This window comes from Macrobrachium nipponense, chromosome 11 (assembly GCF_015104395.2).
Source record: "Macrobrachium nipponense isolate FS-2020 chromosome 11, ASM1510439v2, whole genome shotgun sequence".
NCBI classification, from domain to species: Eukaryota; Metazoa; Arthropoda; class Malacostraca; order Decapoda; family Palaemonidae; genus Macrobrachium; species Macrobrachium nipponense.
The window spans coordinates 49368746-49388984 of NC_061087.1; the positions used below are offsets into that span (position 1 = coordinate 49368746).

At 40.1% G+C, this 20239-nt stretch overlaps 1 protein-coding gene across 1 annotated transcript in view; it reads left to right on the forward strand.

Annotated features, from left to right (window-relative positions):
• LOC135205772 (paraplegin-like) overlaps positions 1-20239 on the forward strand; it is a gene marked incomplete in the record, with an annotated part of 592202 nt that overhangs the window by 219223 nt on the left and 352740 nt on the right. Inside the window, 1 exon segment of the mRNA XM_064236914.1 lies at positions 2309-2542. Within this exon segment, the coding sequence (XP_064092984.1) occupies positions 2309-2542 (234 nt within the window).

Sequence of the window (20239 nt, forward strand, 5' to 3'; positions counted from 1 at the left end):
AAAAAAATCAGACTAAGAGAGGTACAGTGTGCCAGCAGAGGGGGAAGAGTCATTTGAATTTTAACGATTCTAAAATATTCAATTCATAGCTGTTGGAAGCTCACCCTTAAACTAAAAAGTCTGTATTTTCAATAGAAGTTTTACACATTCTGGAATTATTTCTAATATTAGAAAACTGTGTTTGCAATTTTGCTGCCCTATAGCTCACTCCACGATGAAAGTCTATGCGTAGCTTAAGAAGCCTCTTGGTGGATCTAATATAAGTTCTTAAATTACATTTAGGACACTTATAGCTGTACACACACCCAGAGGACCTATAAGGACATAAATGAGCTTTGAACTTAAATAATGACCCAATGGTAACAGGATTAATAGGTATCAAGTGGACCTAATAACTTTTAAACTTATTTTGGATATATTGCAAAAAGTTTTTCCTAAAAGTATCATCAAATAAAAAAGGAAGTTTAGCCTTGAAATTAATTTTGGAACATTATGAATTTTAAGTTTGCGGGAGAAGAACTTGTCTAGAAATGAGCAAACTATCTTAAAGACTAGCTGATGGGAAGCAGTTTTTTTTTTAATATTTACATAAAAAGACAATTTCATCTTGGAATAGAAACCAGTCAGAAGTTAGCATTGAAGCCCTATGGAGGAGAGTAAGAACAGAATTAATTTTAAAGTTAAAGAACAGAAACTATGAACATTTGACCTGAAGTCCATAAATGTTCTTTTCCATAAATCTTGGTGTTAAAAATATTATTTTGTATTAGAACAGTGACATATAAAAAAGAAAGCTGATTTTCATTTTCTTTTTCCAGGGTAAATTAAAAAAGAAAGATGATTTTCATATTCTTTTTCCAGGGTAAATTTAACATTAGGATGGTAAGTTTGGAGCTGTTAAGGTTCACATGATACCTATTCATCTTGTTACCATTGGGTCATTGTTTAAGTTCAAAGCTTGTTTATGCCCTTATAGGTCCTCCAAGTGTGTATATAGCTATTTGTGTCCTAAATGTAATTTAGGAACAGATATTGGATCCGCCAGGAGGCTTCTGAAGGTACGCATAGACTCTCATCATGGAGTGAGCTATAGGACAGGCAGCAAAATTGCAAAGGCAGAGTTTTCTAATATTAGAAATAATTCCAGAATGTGTAAAACTTCTATAAGTTTTAGGGCGAGCTTCCAATAACCATGAATTGACAATTTTAGAACTGTTAATGGTGAAACGACTCGTCCCCTTGTTAAACAGCCGTACCTCTTCTGGCAAACTGTACCTCTCTTAGTCTGATTTTTTTTTCAGTCTTAACATGGCCACTGAATATAGGCTGGTCCAGCTCTGCCTAACTTTTGGAAATTTTTTAAAAATTTTCCTTGGATTTTATGTTTTGTTTATTAAGTTGTTCTTTTAATTGTTCCTTTTCATATTTTAAATTTGTAATCATTGTGCAACTTTGATTTTTACATTTTAAATTTATAGTCTTCTTGTAATTTACATTATTTATTTTGTACAGCCCTCAAAAATGTAATGAAGACATTATGAAACATCGAGAATAAATTGACCCTCTTTAGCAAGTCTTTATAACAAGTGAAATGCAGATTTTCTTGCTGCATGTTAAATATGGCATTGTCTAGTAAACTCTATTCTACTTTAGGCCTGTTCATTTTTACTAAGATTTGTATTAGGAATGTAGTTTTGATTTTTTCCATTCTTGTCAGTATGATAGTATGATAATATTAATAAATTTAAGACAGTTGATTTTACTAGACAATGCTGTATTTAACATGCGGTAAGAAAATCTGCATTTCACGTGTTTTACCTAGTCCAAAATTAGTGTATTATGTTTGTATTACATATATAATTATACATTGTTTGAAGCACTACATCTTTCTACTCGGTTTACCAACCCTGTGAATCTATCCAAGCTCTAGAAATATGTGGAGTGAATTATCATTTCATTTGTTAGACTCTACCCATTTCAACTGGGAAGAGTGAAGAATGGCCACCTAAGTTCACCTTGGTGGTGGCAAGACTAACACTATCTATGTACAATTGAAATGATGACCAGAGTGTTTCAACAGACTTTAGAACATGACTGTGCTATACTCAGTGTGTCTCACTCTTTGCCTCCTTTGTGCATTTTCTCTTTTTACACATTATATATTTTTCATTTGGAAGCTTGATTATCAAATTAGTGGTCTTGTAGACCTATTTTATTTGAATTTGTATACATTTTCAGTAACAATAATACTAGTGCATTTGTGTCCTCTTGTTTATAAAGAGTTGTACCTTAAATTTTTTTTTTCCAGATGGATCAGAGAACCTTTCACATGAATATTGTAGACCTCCAACACTTTGAGGAACGGCTTAGGGAATCAGAATCAAGACTAGGCATTCGGGCAGACCAAGGGATTCCAGTTGTTTATGAGAGAAGTGGAGATACAGCTGGAAAGCTTTTGGCCTCAATAATTGTAGTAGCCATCATTGTTTCTCTCCTCTCCAGAAATATGAATATCAGAGGTCCACTTGGCATTGAAGGAATGGTTAGTTCTCATTTCACATTATTTTATGTTGTGGTTTTCTTGATATTAAGTTAAGCATATCTTAGTTTAACCAGACCGCTGAGCTGATTAACAGCTCTCCTAGAGCTGGCCTGAAGGATTAGATATTTTTACATGGCTTGGAACCAATTGGTTACCTAGCAATGGGAGGTACAGCTTATTGTGGGATCTGAGCCACATTATATCGAAAAGTAATTTCTAATCACCAGAAACAAATTCCTCTGACTCCACGTTGGCAGAGCCGGAAATTGAACTTGGGACTAGCGAATCAGTAGGCAAGCACGTTAACCACTGTTTCAATGAGGAACTATATTGATGTGTATTCTTTTGTATTCACTATATAGATGGCTGAGCATATGTCTATTATGTAAGGCTTTGTTTTGGCTGCTTATTGTAAACTTGCACATACCTCTTGAAAGTTCCTTCAGTTTAAGTGATCAAAAATTGTTCTTAACTGATTACTAGGATGACAAACTGGCATGAATGCAAAAATTGTTCTTAACTAATTATAAGTATGACAGACTGGCATGAATACAAAGAGTATTTCTGTAGCTAAGAATTAACAATGAGTAGCAAGCATGCTATAAAATGAATTAGAGTTGCTGATGATGGTTTCATAGTCTTAAACATCCTTTTAGGTGGGATATTTAGTTCATAAGTTCCACCTCTAACAAATTAACTCCATCCTTGGTGATTAACTGTTTATAAGGGATATTGTCTTGATTATGAAAAGAGAGGGCCTTGTTGAATTCACATAGCTTCACTATATAATGGTTATAGTTCATGTGGAAGCGTTTTCACTGGGGAGAGGGCTCTCAGACCTGAGGGATCTCTTTTTACTCAGTTTGAATCTAAATTCCATATGTAGATACATTTATCTTTTTCTCATTGTTACTTCAACCTCTGTCATTTATTATCAACTCCCTCCCTTCTTGTCCCCCTGATCCCAACTCCTTGACGAGGTGGGGGGCTTAGGGATCCACTGCAGAGAGAGTATGCCCCTTTATGCCTACGCTCTCTGCTGTGGATCCAACTGAATATTGGGACCTTTAACTCCTTAACTCCTCCTCTTATAAATTTTCCCCTTTCCCTTCTTCTTCCGTTAACAACCTTGGCATGATTTTGAACTATTGAATTGACTGCTCTTTTAACTTGTTGGAGGGTGGAGTTGGATGGCATGCCACTCCACCCGTAAAACTAAAGTACCTGACATGGTTGAGCGAGGGGAAATTTTTATGTCAAGCCATGCCCGCAGTGCTGGGTCCGATCTCTTGGGACTGACGACCCTTAAGGCATTGTGGGTATGGCGTGTATCCAGGTGAGTGTCCCAGGACAGTAACCACTGTGTAACATTATTGCTCCTTCCCCAGTTGGGCCTCCTTGGTGAGAAGGACCTCATCCTTGACGAAGTTTACAATTTTATTAGATGGCAAATTTAAAAAATATCCCCACGACTTCTGGCATGGATTTGGACCATTCTTACGGAAGCTCAGATCACAAAGACCAGGTTGGTATTAAAACATTAATACCATGTACTAAACCTAGGAAACCTCAGTACCATCATGACCCAACTTTGACTCCCAACGGCAGAAATGTCATTCAGAAAAATAAGAGAGAAGACTTGGCTTATAGAAGCCACAACAAAAAGCCAGTCAGAAGACTATTTGTCTTTAAAAATTATGGATTCCATTAATGTTAAAATGGAGAAGCATGATAATATGAACAGCATTCAGGGCACCATTGTACTTCCTGATAACAACGATGAACCAATTAATAAGAAAATACTTTTAGACTCGCTCAAAAAGAGATACCCCAAGGTTGAGGATTGCGAGGTGTATGACATGACAAGTAAGAGAGGCAGTAAACAAGTAGTAAAAATAGCAAAAATAAAATTTTAGGGTTCAGATCTACCTCAAAAAATAAAAATTCTAGGCCAAAATAGAGAGTTAAGACCCTATATTCCAAAGCCACTGCAGTTTCAAAATAGCAGTAAGTATGGACACATAAAGAGAAATTGTAGGAATGGTGTGGTGTGCGCTTATTGAACACATCACCAAGTGGAAGTGCAGTGAACCTAAGTTTGTAAACTGTGAGCAGAATCATCATGCAAGATCCAAAGAATGCATGTATTACATATACAACACTGAATTGAAAACGTTGAAAGAAAGAACAGGCATGTCTATAACTGAGGCTAAATTAGAATTGAAAGTGAGAGGAATTAAAGATCCTGCCAAGAAACGTACATATTCTTCTATAACAGAAACCAGTAATGAAACAAAAAAACATACAGATAGAAGTAACAAGATGCAGCAAAGTAGGTCTGAAGAAGAAGTTAGTAATATACAGGAAAAAAACTAAGATAGTAAAGAATCGGGAAACAGGTGCAAATGAATTGGATGATAATCTATCAAATTCATTTGAAGTGTTAATGCATATAGAAGCACAAGAAGATACTACCACAGAGGTGGAAGGAGGAAGTTGTGACCTATCGAAAATTAAAGAAAAAAAAGACCTTTAGAAAGAACACCACCAAAAACAAAGAAATCAACTATAATTAGAGAAACATTGGTCAAACCAAAAACCAAAGATATGAAGAAAGAACAAAAACAAAATAAGAACATAAAGGTACCTTTATCTCCTAAAATAATAATAAGACCTATAGATGCAGAGATCCAAAACACCAAAGAAGTGGAGGCAAATCATACCATAGAGGATGGTGACTATGCCAAGGATGATGAGATTACTCCATCACCAATAATCGGTACAATAAGAGCAAATAAAGCAGTAGATATAGATGACAATTCATGTGGCTGCAATGATTGCTTCATTGCATTGTGCAATAATAACAAAAATATAACAAAAGATTGCTTAACAAACATTATAAGAAATTTTATGAAATATAGAGAGAAAGAGTCCACCGATTTAAACACCCATGAAAAAGGATGTATGTATATTGAGCACTTGAAATATTATAAAGATAAACAACTGAATGTGGTAAATAAAATTTTAGAAAAAATTCAAGTAGATAATAATATAAAAAAAGAAAACAAAACACGACCGATATAACATAATATTTTCAATTGTTATATTATACAATGGAACGTAAATGGTCTACAGACCAGATTACACCTGGGAGAAATACAAAGGTTATTAAAGGAATATGAACCAATGATATTATGTTTACATGTCAATAATACAATACCAACAATAGGTAAATATACCTTAATATCATCATCACAGGAAGAAGAAGGAAATTTAGCTACAGCCATATATGTACATAACAAAGTATGTCATGACAAAGTACCTGTGAACATTGCTGACCTCCAAATATCGGGTATTAAAATTCGAATTAAAAACTATAATTATATCATTTATAATTTATACAACCAACCAAATAAAAATTACGATATTGATAAACTTGGATAATTACTTAAAAATGCCAAAGAACCTATAGGGGATTTTAATGCTCACAACCCCATATGGGACTGTAACTGTTCAAACTCAAATAGAGCAAGAAGTAAAGTAGAAGAACTTAGATTCAAATGACATGTGTTCTATAAATGATGATGAAGTTAGCACATTAAAAAACACATAGAACATTTTCCTCTGTAGACTTAACTCTGTTCAACAAGTATAGTTGACAGATTAGATTGGAACACAATTGATGACTTGTACACCAGTGATCATTTCCCAATATTAATTTCCTTTTTACAAAATTATCCAGCAAAACACGTTCCTCACTATAACATTTATAAAGCAGACTGGGAGCAATATGAAATCCATACTAGAAGTATACCACCATTTGAATATCTAAAAGACCATAATGAAACTAGTATGTTTCTTGTTAACTTCATCAAAAATGCTGCTGACAAAGCAATACCAAACTCAAAACCCCATCCAACAAAACACAAAGTTCCATGGTGGTCCGAAAAGCTAACAGGATTCTTCTTCCCAGCTTGTTCCCATTTTTTTATTGGGTCGCCGTTTCGGATGAGCCGTTTCCTTCTATTTCTATCCTGCGCTTCTGCCTCATCAATTCCCTTCTCATGTAAGTCTCGTCTCACACAGTCCTTCCATCTCTTTCTTGGTCTCCCTCTTCGTCTTCTTCCTTGGACCTCCACCCCCATAGTATGTCTCCCAGCATGGTCCTCATCTCTCCTCAACAGGTGTCCATACCATCTCAGCCTCCCCTCCTGTACTTTCTTTGATACTTCCACCACCTTAGTCGACCCCCTTATGTAGTCATTTCTGATCCTTTCCTCTCTTGTCACCCCAGACATCCACCTAAGCATTCTCATTTCTGCCACATCCATCTTCTTCTGCTCTGTTTTTCTCATGCTTGCTGTTTCCGTACCATACAGCATTGCTGTTCTTACCACCATCTTGTGAAATTTTCCTTTTAACCTAAGCGGCACACTTTTGTCACAAAGAACTCCAGAGGCCGCTCTCCAGTTGTTCTAGCCTGCCTGTACCCGATGTTTTACTTCTTCTTCCATACTTCCTCCAGCGTTAACAAAAGCTCCCAAATACTTAAACTTATCAACTCTCCTTATTTGCTCTCCACCAAGCTGAATACTTGCTCTATCATCCCCCTCAGTGGTGGTACACATATATTCTGTCTTAGATCTACTTATTCTCATTCGTCTGTCCTCCAGTACTTGTCTCCATCTTTCCAATTTCACTTCCAGATCTTCCCTGCTCTCTGCATACAGAACAATATCATCCGCATACAATATGTTCCATGGTACTGTCTCCCTTACTTCCTCTATTATAACATCCATCACTATGTTAAAGATAAATGGGCTCAGAGCCGACCCCTGGTGTAATCCTACTCTCACCTCAAAACCTTCTGTCTCCCCAACAGTGCTCCTCACTCTGGTAAATACATTCCGGTACATCTCTTGTATCAATCGCACATACTTCTCTGGCACCATCTTCTCCCTCAGACTCCTCCATACCTCTTGTCTCGGGACTCGGTCATAAGCCTTTTCAAGGTCAATGAATACCATATGTAGGTCCCTTTGTCTTTCCCCGAATTTCTCCATTATTTGCCTCAGACAAAATATACCATCTGTTGTTCCCCTTCCCTTCATAAATCCCATCTGCTCTTTACCTATTTGTACTTCTTCTCTCAGTCTAGCATCTATCATCCTTTCCAGTCTCTTTAAAGTGTGAGACATCAATTTAATGCCCCTATAATTACCACACTCTTGGACATCGCCTTTCCCTTTAAAAATTGGGATCAATATACTCCCACGCCACTCATTTGGTATCTTTTCCTGTTCAAGGATCTTTATCATAAGATCGTACAGTATATCCACTCCTTCATCTCCTAATGCTTTCCATGCCTCCACCGGAATCATGTCTGGTCCGGTTGCCTTCCCATTATTCATCTTCTTCAGTGCATTTAGTACCTCTTGCCTAGAAAACCTCATTACCATGCCAATGTTCACTTGCCCATCCTCTCTTATTAGTCTATTATTTTCTTCATTTAACAACTGTTCGAAATATTCTTTCCATCTCTTCATAATGTCTTCCTCCTTTCTAAGTACTACACCATCTTGATCCTTTATTTGTTTGATATGTGTTATATCTTTGGTTCTCTTATGTAGCCTTTGATAGCTTGATCATCTTCTTTAATCCTTCCTTTGTCCCCAGCTCATTATACACATCATCATACGACTTTGCTTTAGCTTGGGCTACCACCTTTTTCACCACCTTGTTTTTCTCTCTGTACCTATCTCTGTCTTCCACTGACTGTGACTCTTCCCATCTTTTCTTTGCATCCTTCTTATCTTTTACTACTTTCTCAATGTCTTCATCCCACCACCAACTCTCCTTATCTTCCCATATGATACCAGTTGTCTCTCCTAGCAGCTCCTGTCCATGCCTTCTTATTACTGCTGCATTTCGTGCCCACCATTCTTGAAGATCTTCAATCCATATATCAATATCCTTCAAAACCCTCCTCTTAAACTCTCTCCTCTTATCCCCTTCCTTCTCTAATTTGTACCATTTAATTTTCCTTATCCCTTTAGCTTCGGTTTTTCTTTCCCTTTTCAACTTCAAATCCATACATAGCAGTCTGTGTTGGGGGGCTACATGGTCGCCTGGAATAACTTTGCAGTTCTTGACCTCCACCAGATTTATCCTTTTATACAAGAAGTAGTCTATCTGGGAGAATCTTCCCCCACTCCTATATGATGTTAGGTGTTCCCTTTTCTTCTTAAAGAATGTGTTTACTATTGCCATGTCGAATGACATAGCAAAGTCCACTACACACTCTCCTTCTGGGTTTCTCTCCCCAATTCCATGGCCCCCATGCACCCGCCCAATCGCCTCATTTTCACTTCCGACATGGCCATTCAAATCTGCCCCAACTATCACCCTCTCATGCTCCTCCAGTTCTTGCATTATTCCATCCATGTCTCTCCAGAAATTTCCCTTTTCTTCTGTCCAACCAACTTGTGGTGCATATGCGCTTATAATATTCAGAATCTCTCCTCCATAACATATCTTCAATCTGATGATACGGTCATTCTTTCTATGCACTAAAATTACCGAGTTCTTTAGTTCACTAGACACTACTATGCCAACTCCATTTCTACCTTGTTTATTTGCTCCACCATAATATAGCTTATATCAATCTCCCAACTCTTTAGCTTTATTTCCTTTCCACCGCGTTTCTTGCACACACATAACATCTACTTTCTTTTCTCTCACCAAGTCAGCCAATTCTCTACCTCTCCCATTCATGGACCCAACATTTAGCTGACATACTCTAAACCCCATGTGAGCTCGCTTCTTTAGCTGCACCCGCTCCTGATGCAGTAGCCCTCGCCTTACCACAGAGTTAGGGCGATGTCTCATTCCATTTTTTTGGTTTTGGCACAGATTTTTACAGCCGGATGCCCTTCGTGACACCAAACCTCCCTATTTATCCGGGCTTGGGACCGGCACCCATAAGGACTTGTTTGCTCCCCCAGGTGGCTAGGTTCGAAAAGCTAACAGGATTAATAAATATAACACACTCAATAGGGAGATGATTGGATATTTTGAATAGAAAGTTCAGTAAAATAAATAAAACATTACCAATATTAGAAGGTACTTTACAAAAAATGACTATATTGTTACCAGAAATTGAGGCCTTAAAGCCAATATACAACAAAATATCTGCAAAATTTCGAAAGGAAGTAATTCAAGGGAGAATAATTTCATGGAGGAAATATGTATCAGATCTCTCTAATAATACTCCCATTCAAAAATATGGGAAAAATTCAGGAAAATAAATGGTATCCATGTGAAACCACCCTGACATGCCATATTAAAAGACGGAAAAAGAATACTTGATCCAAAAGAAATAAGTAATATAATAGGAGAAAACTTAGCTAATGTAAGTAGTGACATAAATTTAGATGACCACTTCCGCACAAAGAAAAATAATATAGAACTAATAACAATAAATTTCGAAACAATAGAAGACATATATTATAATAGAAAATTTAATATGGAAGAGTTGGAATATGCTCTCACTAACAGCAATAAACCTGCTCCTGGAGGTGACAATATTTATTTTGAGATGATCTGCCACTTAGCACCTCTGGCGAAGACATACTTGTTACAATTTTGTAATCATTTATGGCTTAGAAATTTATTTTCTGACTAATGGCGTAAAGCAATAATAATTCCTATCCCCAAACCTGGAAAAGATCCAAGTGATGCAGATGACTACAGACCAATTTCTCTAACAAGTTACTTATGCAAATTACTAGAAAAAATGGTAAATGCTCGATTAACATGGCACATTTGACAATTTAAATCTTGACTCCCACTCAATTCGGGTCACAGTGCAACAGAGCTACGTTAGATCCTCTCTCTAACCTCGAAGACATACTTGTTACAATTTTGTAATCATTTATGGCTTAGAAATTTATTTTCTGATGAATGGCGTAAAGCAATAATAATTCCTATCCCCAAACCTGGAAAAGATCCATGTGATGCAGATAACTACAGACCAATTTCTCTAACAAGTTGCTTATGCAAATTACTAGAAAAAATGGTAAATGCTCGATTAACATGGCACATTTGAGAAAATAAAATCTTGACTCCTACTCAATTCAGGTCACAGTGCAACAGATCTACGTTAGATTCTCTCTCTAACCTCGAAGACCATATACGAAGAGGATTTGAGCGAAAGCAAATAACTGTAGCAGTCTTTTTTTGACATCGAAAAGGCTTATGATACTACCTGGAGGTACCCTATATTAAAAACTTTACAAAATAACAACATCCGTGGACATTTGCCCAGGTTCATCCATTGAGAATCAATGATGTATTGTCGAGAACATTTCCACTTGAAAATGGTGTTCCACAGGGAAGTTTCCTTAGTGGCACACTGTTTACCCTGGCAATTAATGATATTAATAAAAATCTACATACTAGAATTAAAAGCAACCTTTACATGGATGATTTTGCCATATATTATTCAGCATCTCGTATTAAACATGCAGAATGCATCATTAATAAAAGTATAATAAAAATAAATGAATGAACCTCATCTGTAGGATTTAAGTTATTCATACAAAAGACTCAGGCAGTAGTATTTTATAAAGATAAAAGGTGGATGAATGATGTAGTAATAGATTTAAAAATCAGAAATCATAGTATACCAATTAGACAAACTGCAAAATTTTTAGGTTTAGTGTTTGATACTCACTTAAACTGGAAACCCCACATAACATACTTGAAATCAAAATGTAAAAAAGCATTAAATGTAATTAGAAAATTATCAAACACTACTTGGGGAGCCGATATACAAGCTCTTACATTACTGTATAAAGTAACAGTCCTGTCTATAATTGATTACGGTAGCGAAGTATACGGCTCGGTGTCAGACACAGCACTGAAAACGTTGGACTCAGTTCATAATGAGGGCCTTAGAATATGTTCAGGAGCCTTTATATCATCACATACTTCTTCCTTACAGGTTGAATGTGGTAAACTACCTCTCTCTCTCCATAGAGAGCTTGTAATAATGAAGAGTGCTCTGAGAATTAGGACAAGCAATTCTCCAACAAAAAAATTATTTGAACTCAGAGATATATTTATAAACAAATCATCCACCCCCTTTTCCAATTAGAGCTAGAAGACTGTTTGAGTCACTAAATGTGAATATACAAATTTCTCCAGAAGTAAAATTACCTCCGCCTTGGACAATGAATAAAATGAAAACTTGCACATAATTAAAATATTTATAAAAAAAAAAAAATACTCATTTACGCCATCACACCATAGACAACATACAATAGAACATATGAACCGAAAAGGTCCACATTATGCAATATTCACAGATGGATCTAAAGCGGAACATGGAGTGGGATATGTTGCAGTGTCCCAGGACAAATCATATCAATTCTCTCTTCCTAATACAGCTTCAGTATTCACAGCAGAACTTTGCGCAATAACCTCAGCCATAAAAGGGATTTTGACGAAGGAAAAATCTATTTCTGGGCAAGGGCCCATGTCTCCCAGTGAAATATCCCTTTAGCACACATTTCTAAGGTAAATTAATGCTAACAATCAGAGAAAAAAGCTAAAATGGAAATGCCAGAATATTCTGGCTCTCTCACCTTATATAAAGGTGTCGGTATGGTTTCTGGGGCGAGTGAAACCACTACCACGGGTCTCTTGCCATTTAGATTCATCCTACTTCGAAATCCCTCTACCAAGGCCCACTCCCATCTACAACTACTACTAGCGCCTCTGACGGTACCACCAGCGCCTCTAACGGCATCCTTGGAGTTAGCTGCCAAGCTTGGGCCCAAGGGTGTGGTTATAAAAGAAGGGTGGGATTTCACTGGGCGACATGGACCCTTGCCCAGAAATAGATTTTTCTTTCGCCAAAATCCCTTTTCTGGGCTCAGCCCTTGTCGCTACATGAAATAGTACCAGAGAATTGGCTACAAGCTTGTAATAAAGTAGAACAATGATACATTGTAAGAAAAAATAAAAAACAATTAAGGTTAATTAGTATAATCTAAAATCAACTTATGAACTAGAAATAATTATACTGAAGGCTTAAGAGTAAACTTAGTTACTTAACATTAACCTTAAAATTAAATACAATATAATGGACTGTGTGATTAATCCTAAAATAAAAACAAGGAAACGTCACAACTATGTACAATATGTGGCATCCAAGGCATGACAAAGGCTACATGGTGGCAGAGCCACAGGAAGAATGTCAGGACTTGAGGTAGTGACGTTTGAACACTGTCTGAGATTTCCAGCCTGTATACTTTTTCAGATCATCAAAATTCATATGCTGAAAGTAATTAACTGAGGTAGCTACTGCCCTAATGTCATGTACCCGGGGAAAAGAGTCTGGGTTGGCTTGTTTAATGAAATATAATATTTGTTGTCTAATTCCTTTTAAGGAAATAGTGCCACCTTTTTCCCTCATAAATAAAGGGCCTGAAGATCTTAAGGCCGTTCTAGCAAGGTATGCTCTTAGGGCAGTAACTGGACGTAAGGATGGGTCCTGAGGAAGTGGGAGAATTTTCCACGGGGCCCACCTAACTAGTGGGTCCTCATTTTTAGCTAAAAATTGACGATCTGGAGAAAGTAAGACTTCTCTGAAGGGAGAAACTCTATATGACCTGAGTCTCTAGGTAGAGCCGACAGTTCAGATACCCTGGCTCCTGAAGCTAGACTTAAGGGGGCCGGCCGGCTAATGCCGTTTTTTAACAACAGGACTTTGACATTCATACCACTTAATAAGGTGACTTGGGACATCTCCAAACCGCATATGATTTTCGCCTTTGACCTTCGGTTTTGTGACGCCAGGGCAATTTTTCCTGAAAATAACCATTTTTCAAATTCTATCTCCTCCCTTGATATTTAATATTAAGACCTGGGATTACTACCATATATAGACCTGATGTAGACCTCCAATCAAATGGAGAGTTTTTTTCTAAAAGTCATTTTTTTGCTAGATATGAATTTTTCAATATGGTAAAAAAATAAACCCTATAAATCATGAAAAAAAAATTTATAAAAAAAGACGAAACAAAAATTGGAAAAAAGGGCTCTATTTGATTGTTCTATTATGTCTTTCTGAGTTATATACTAAATTCCAATGTTATAGCTTTAAAACTACGTGAGGAGATAGATTTTGAAGGTCAATAAGTATAGTTTTGTGATACGGGCGTTCAAAGTTTTCCTTCGTATTTCTATAAAGACAATGTTAATAAATAATGATTATTATGGATGTATATTTCTTTTATGTGTATTAATAAACCAAAACTATTTTATTTCTTATAATTTAATCATAAATGATGATCCCTTTGCTCATATATCGTAGCCTGGGGCACTGCTTGAGGCAAGATGGGGCACTCCTTCCTACGTAACCCCCTCTCTCCCCTTCACTAACTCTGCTTATTACAGCGAATTTTCTTCTGTATGTTAGCGAGATGTTCTCCTTGTATTTTCCTCTTTGGCATGATGATATTCTTGCCGAAACAAAGATAAACAAACGTAAATGCAAGAGAATGTCAGTGGTGAAACTCGAAGGTGTACTCTCTTTTTACAAAGACAATTTAATAAATCATGATTATTATGAATTTCATATTCCATTTTGGGTATTAAAAAACCAAAACTATGTTATTTATCATAAATGAAGATCTCTTTGATCAAAGATCGTAGCCTTGGGCACAGTGTGACGTGTGCTGCCAGGCAAGAAGGGGGCGTTGCTATAGGCAACCCTCCCCTCTCTCTTCACTAACTACGCATATATTATGATATTCTGTAATAATACTTGAGCGATTTTTCTTCGTCTGTATGTTAGCGAGATGTTTTCCTTGCCTTTTCCTCATTGGCACGATGAACTTCTTGCCGAAACATACATAAATATACGTAAAAGCAAGCGAATGTCACAAGGTGAAACTCGTTCATGTTATCTACTTAAAGTCTGTGGTCCCACTGATTCATGGTTGAACCAGATACACACGTCTGCGAGCCACGGAATCTCTACAGATGCCATTTCTCACAATTTCTTTGCCAATAATCATCAAAATTTATGATAACAGAATAAATATTGCATTTTCTTGTACGGATAAATGTTTTAGGCTTATTGAGTTATGTTTATTAATTACCCTGTAACTACGAAAGTAAGAGGAATTTTGACGAAATATTTTGTATACATATTCTCAATTGCCATATGAAGCTCCATGAATTTTTTCATGACTTTGCATTTTTCGCCCTATACCACCATATATAGGGGTTCCGGCCGGCCCCCTTAAAAGTAATGATGTTTTCCTCAGGAGGGGTAAAAAGTCACATGAATCATTGTCAGTTTCTGAGGCCAGTTTTAGAACATCATTTAAGAACCATGACACAGACTTAGGCCTCTCTGATGGCCTGAGTCTAGCACAGGCTCTAGGGATAGATGAAAAATAAGAGTCTGTTAGATCTATTTTGAAACCAAACTGGAAGATTTTCTTTAGGGCCGATTTAGTAGTAGTGATAGTACTAGCTGCTAAACCTTTTTCAAATAGTGATCTAAAAAAGGAGATGGCCAGATTGGTTGTCATGGTTTGAGATTCAGACTTCCTCAGAAAAATAGCTAGTTTTTTAACTGCTGAGTCATACTGACGAAGGGTTGACTCTCGTTTATCCGATTCTAAGAACAGGATGTTTTGAGGGTCAATGTTGGCATCCCTTTTTGCCGCAAACTTCATGAAGTCCATAAAGTTAGGGTTTTTTGAATTCCTGAGGAAGTGTCCGCAGTCTTCGTTTGTACTAGTTGGGATAATCTGGTATTGGGAATCCGTTGAGGTCGGAGTCCCAACTCCAATACTAGTAGTGGGAACCAATTGCTCTTGGGCCAATTGAGGGCTATTAGAGCAATGCGGCCCTTGAACGTTCTGAGTTTGTTCAGAACCTTCAAAAAAAGATTCACTGGAGGAAAGATGTAAATCTTCTTCCATTGATTCCAGTCTATAGCCATGGCGTCCGTGGCATAAGCCAGAGGGTCCAGGTTGGGAGCCACGCAGCAAGGGAGTTTGTGATTCGACTCCGTGGCGAGGAGATCCACCTGAAGCCCCGGGACTTGCTGACAGATCCAATTGAATGACTGCTTGTCCAGGGACCACTCCGATTCTAGTGGGACTGAGCGAGATAGCGCATCTGCTATCACGTTCCTTACTCCCTCTAGGTGTGTGGCGGACAGGTGCCATTTGTTCTTGGCTGCCAGTGAAAATATGGCTATCATGACATGGTTCACATGGCTTGACTTAGAGCCTCCCCTGTTGATGCAGTGTACTACTACTGCATTGTCTAACACCAGCTTGATGTGAGATTTCTTGGCTGGGTGAAGTTTTTTCAGGGTGAGGAATACTGCCACAGCTTCCAATACGGAGCTGGCGGAATGGAAGGGACCAGGTTCCTTATACCTTCTTTTACAGAGAGTACCCTCCCCAGCTGCTTAGTGATGCACCTGTGTGGATAACTAATGCCGGCGGAGGGAACTGAAGAGGAATTGACTTCGACAAATTCTTGACCTCCGTCCAGGGGCGGAGGCGTTTGCGTAAGATCGCCGGGATAGTGGATAGTTTGTCCCGGGATCTGTTGTTTGCTCTTGAGTGCCAGAAACGGTTTATGTCTTTGAGCTTTGCTTTTAGCAGAACGTCCGTTACCGAAGCAAATTGCAGAGAGCCCAGGATCCTTTCCTGGCTCCTTCGAGACGTTTACTTGCACTTGAGAAATTGTCTGGTTGCTTTGGCTATTTCTCTCCTTTTCAACGATGGAATTGATAGAGTGTGTGAGTTCAAGTCCCACTGAATGCCCAACCAAGAAAGCGAGACTCCGGTGTCAACCGGGACTTGGTCCTGTTTATCTGGAATCCTAAGTGTTCCAGAAACTGGATTACTTTGACCGTTGCTTTGTGGCAATCCTCGATGCTTGTGGCCCAAACGAGCCAGTCGTCTAGGTACGCAACTAGCATTATTCCCTGAGACCTGAGTTCTTGAACCACTGTCTCCGCCAATTTTGTGAAAAGGCATTACCTTGAAGGAGAATGCCTGGTTCCCTAGTTTGAAACCTAGGAACGGGCGGAAGTGTCTTGCTACTGGAACATGATAGTATGTGTCTGTAAGATCGATAGAGGTGGTGACGGCCCCACCAGGTAGTAAGGTCCGCACCTGCGAGATAGTCAGCATTCTGAACTTGTCGCAACGAATGAATAAGTTTAGACGGGACAAGTCGAGAATTATTCTGTTTGTTTGAGCCTTTCTTTGGCACGCTGAACAAGCGACCTTGAAACTTTAAGTGCTTGACTCTTGACACTACTACTTTCTGAAGGAGTTCTTGGGCGTACTCTATCAATTCCGCTGTTGGCTGTTGATGGAAGGTTTTGGATGGAGGAGGACCTTTGATCCAGCTCCATCCTAGTCCTTTGGACACAATGCTCTGTGCCCAGTTGCTGAACCTCCATCTGTGTCGAAAGAGGAACAGTCTCCCTCCTACCTGAGGGTTCTCACAGGTTCGGGGAAGGGTGTGTCCCACGCCCTCCTCGTAAGTGTTTACCCTGGCTGGATGCTCTTCCGCCGCCTCTCTGATGAAAGGCACCCGTAGCTCTGCTACCCCTGCCGAACCTGTTGAAAGGTTGAAAGGACTGACCTTCAAATACTGGGTTGAAGGCCGGGGAGACAGCATAGGAGGTGGAAGCTTGGTTTTGCGGCTGTGCCACCAGCAGAAACTGTTGTTGAGGCTAAGACTTTGATGTAGATGGTTGCGGTACCGGAGATACCAGAACCGCCTGCATCACTGTCTGTTGCTGGGGGCCTGGAAAGGCTGGAATTTCCTAGGCTTCTTTGAGTTCTTGGTTGAAGAGGCCGATTCGGATTTCCTCTTACTGGATAATCCCCAGCGAACTTTCAGACTCTGGTTGAGTCTGGTAGCCTCACAGTGAACCGAGTTCACCACCGATTCTGGGAACAGATCAGCACCCCAGATCGGAGCAGCCAATAGCTTATTGGGTTCATGCCTGATGGTGGCCTCCTGCAGGACATGCTTCCGACAATTACGCCTTGCTACAATAAAATCATATAAATCACATTGCACTGAATGCAATTGTGATTTGGCTATGATTTTAAACAAAGGTTCATCTCCGTACATCAGAGATGATACCTCTGTCATAACAAGTGTATTGAGGGACCTGGATAGCCTCATTCGGAATTCAGCCTGGATGAGGCTGTCCGGAAGTCTGGGTAGTCTTTCACTAAATTGTGTGATGGCGCAGTCCGGTTTTAATTTACCGACCGAAAAGGTGGCCGGGAGATCTACCCATAGATCTTCCATTCCGGGGAGAAGGAGCGATGTAGGCTCCGTTTCCCAGAGCTGCGGCATTGGCTCGTCTCTCATTGCGGCCTGCATTGTCAGCTCCGTTACCTTCGTAGTGAACGGGATGGGGGTTTCTCCGTCCACTACGAACATTGTGAAAGCGTTTTTAAACGCTTGGACCCTTGTGTTTATACAGTCCCAATCTTCAAAGCTCCTAAGCCAATCGCGTTGGGCTTGATCCCGGGAGAGGATAACTGTCTCCTTTGGGATTTTGTCCTCTCTCCTCATGGCCGCCTCCGTAAGGCGAGCATAACCGATGAAGGGGGTTTGCAAATCTGCAGGATGAAACTCGAAGTCCTCAAGCCTTCGAGTTCCACAGTCCCCCAACGTCAGCATCCCGTCCTTGAAGGGAGCGTATCCGTGTAAGGAGGGAGAGTATTATAGTCCGGCATGGTTTGGACTGCCATGCCGGGCTGTGCAAGACCTGTCGCGGGGTTCTCACGGAGACCTGCGATGAGGTTCTGAGTGACCAGCCTCTCCGAAATAGCTCGGATTGACTGGCCTAACTCCTCCAAAGAAGATGAGATCTGGGTAAACATCTCCTGGAACTTGTTTTGAACCAAGTTCCCGACCAGACTACCCATTTGCTGCATAATATTTGCAGTAAATGAGTCTGTGTCGAACGGAGTGGTTTCCAGTTTCTCCTTGGGGGTCCTAGGACGGGCTCCTGTCGAGGTTGAAGGCTCAGGGTCGGGTAGGAGCTGAGCCTTGTCCTTAGAAGACTTAATTCTGGAGCCCTTAGAATGAGAAGTAGTTCTAGGCTTCTATCCTCCAGGATGGTGAGCCGGAGTTTTCTGAGAGCCAGTCGAACTAGACTTCTTTGACAGTCTTGTGAAGCGTCTTGATTTCGCGCTTCCCTTTAACCTTAGGGATCGCCTGGGTGGACTTCAGTCTGACCGACTGCCCATCCCCGGTGAATCCCTGAAAAGAAGAAGCAGCAGTGGGAGAAGAAGATCTAGATTGACTCAAGGGAAGACCTTGAGCCCCTACCAAACCTGCCTCACTTACACTCTTACCTGCGGCGTCTACCGTCATGGGCTCGAGGTCCAGGTTGAGAGCTGCTACTTCTTCTAGGACTTCTTGGTTTTCAGGTTCCTCCGCAGCTAAAACCACCTGCTCTCGAATGGTGGCGATGTAAGGGGCCGCCGCCTCCAGGTCGACGTAGGAGGTCGGTTTTCTGCGGGGGAAGATGAGAGCAGTCATCTTCTTGTCTAAGATGTAAGGCTGCCCCTTCGTTACGTTCCGACCAAACCCGCCAACCCAGGCCTTCAGAGTGGTTTGGGCGGCGTCCCTGACCACTTGAGCACCCTGAAAGAGAGGGTCAGAATTAATACTTAAGACTACTTAAGATTACCTTAAATTACGTACAGTAAATGATATATCGCCAAAAGATAATATAGGCCAATAGATTATATGTGACAAGGTTTAGTATCCGGAGATGTACTTACTCCGGAGGAGACCTGATCCACCAGCTCATAGCAGATGGTGCAGCTCTCGTGGTGCCAGACTGCCAGATCGCCGAAGCGGATGGCACAGGTAGCGTGGGTCCGGCAGACCTCGTGCCCACAGGGGTCCTGAAGGACGGCGTTGCAGCCCGACTCCTGGCAGTGGGTAGCCTGTAAGTGAAATGATACATGAGTATTAACACTGACTTGCTGGACTAAGTCCATGAAGTGATATATTATAACACCGGAGTTAATAGACAATTTTAAGGCTTGGTCTCTACCTGCTCTTCTGCTGTGTAACGTGGTGAGTTTCCGATAGAGTTGGTAAAACTAGAATCAGTGTGTCCCCGGCGTTGCCGGAGGACGAAGATACCACCGAGACAGTAGTACCTAATCTATACGCCGGAGCGAGGAGTACTAGGATGGCGGGTGAGGAGGGGGAGGGGGGCCTAGCAATTAGTGGCGGGGAGGATGACTCTGCCGTAAAACTTAACATTAGAATAAGTAGGTGGTGAACCGGGGGGGTGAGCGAGGTCTCCGCCGACTTAGGTTAACACAAAGGATGTAAGTAATAAACGTTAACATGCAAAAAGGTAAAAACAGATGGCAGAGCTTCTCTACAGTCACTAACCTTGGGGCCTGGCGGTGCCGGAGCCCCTATCCGCCGGAGCGGGAAGGGTGGTGACTCGGGGTGAGAGAGAGCTCGGCTCGAGAACTGAGGAGATCCGAGCGCAGCTGAGCCTGGTGGCCAACCAAGGCTCGGTATTGCAGGGAACCCCCCAGTACAGTATGATGAGAGCAGTGCGAGCCAAGCCAGCGTCGCGTGTCCCCCACT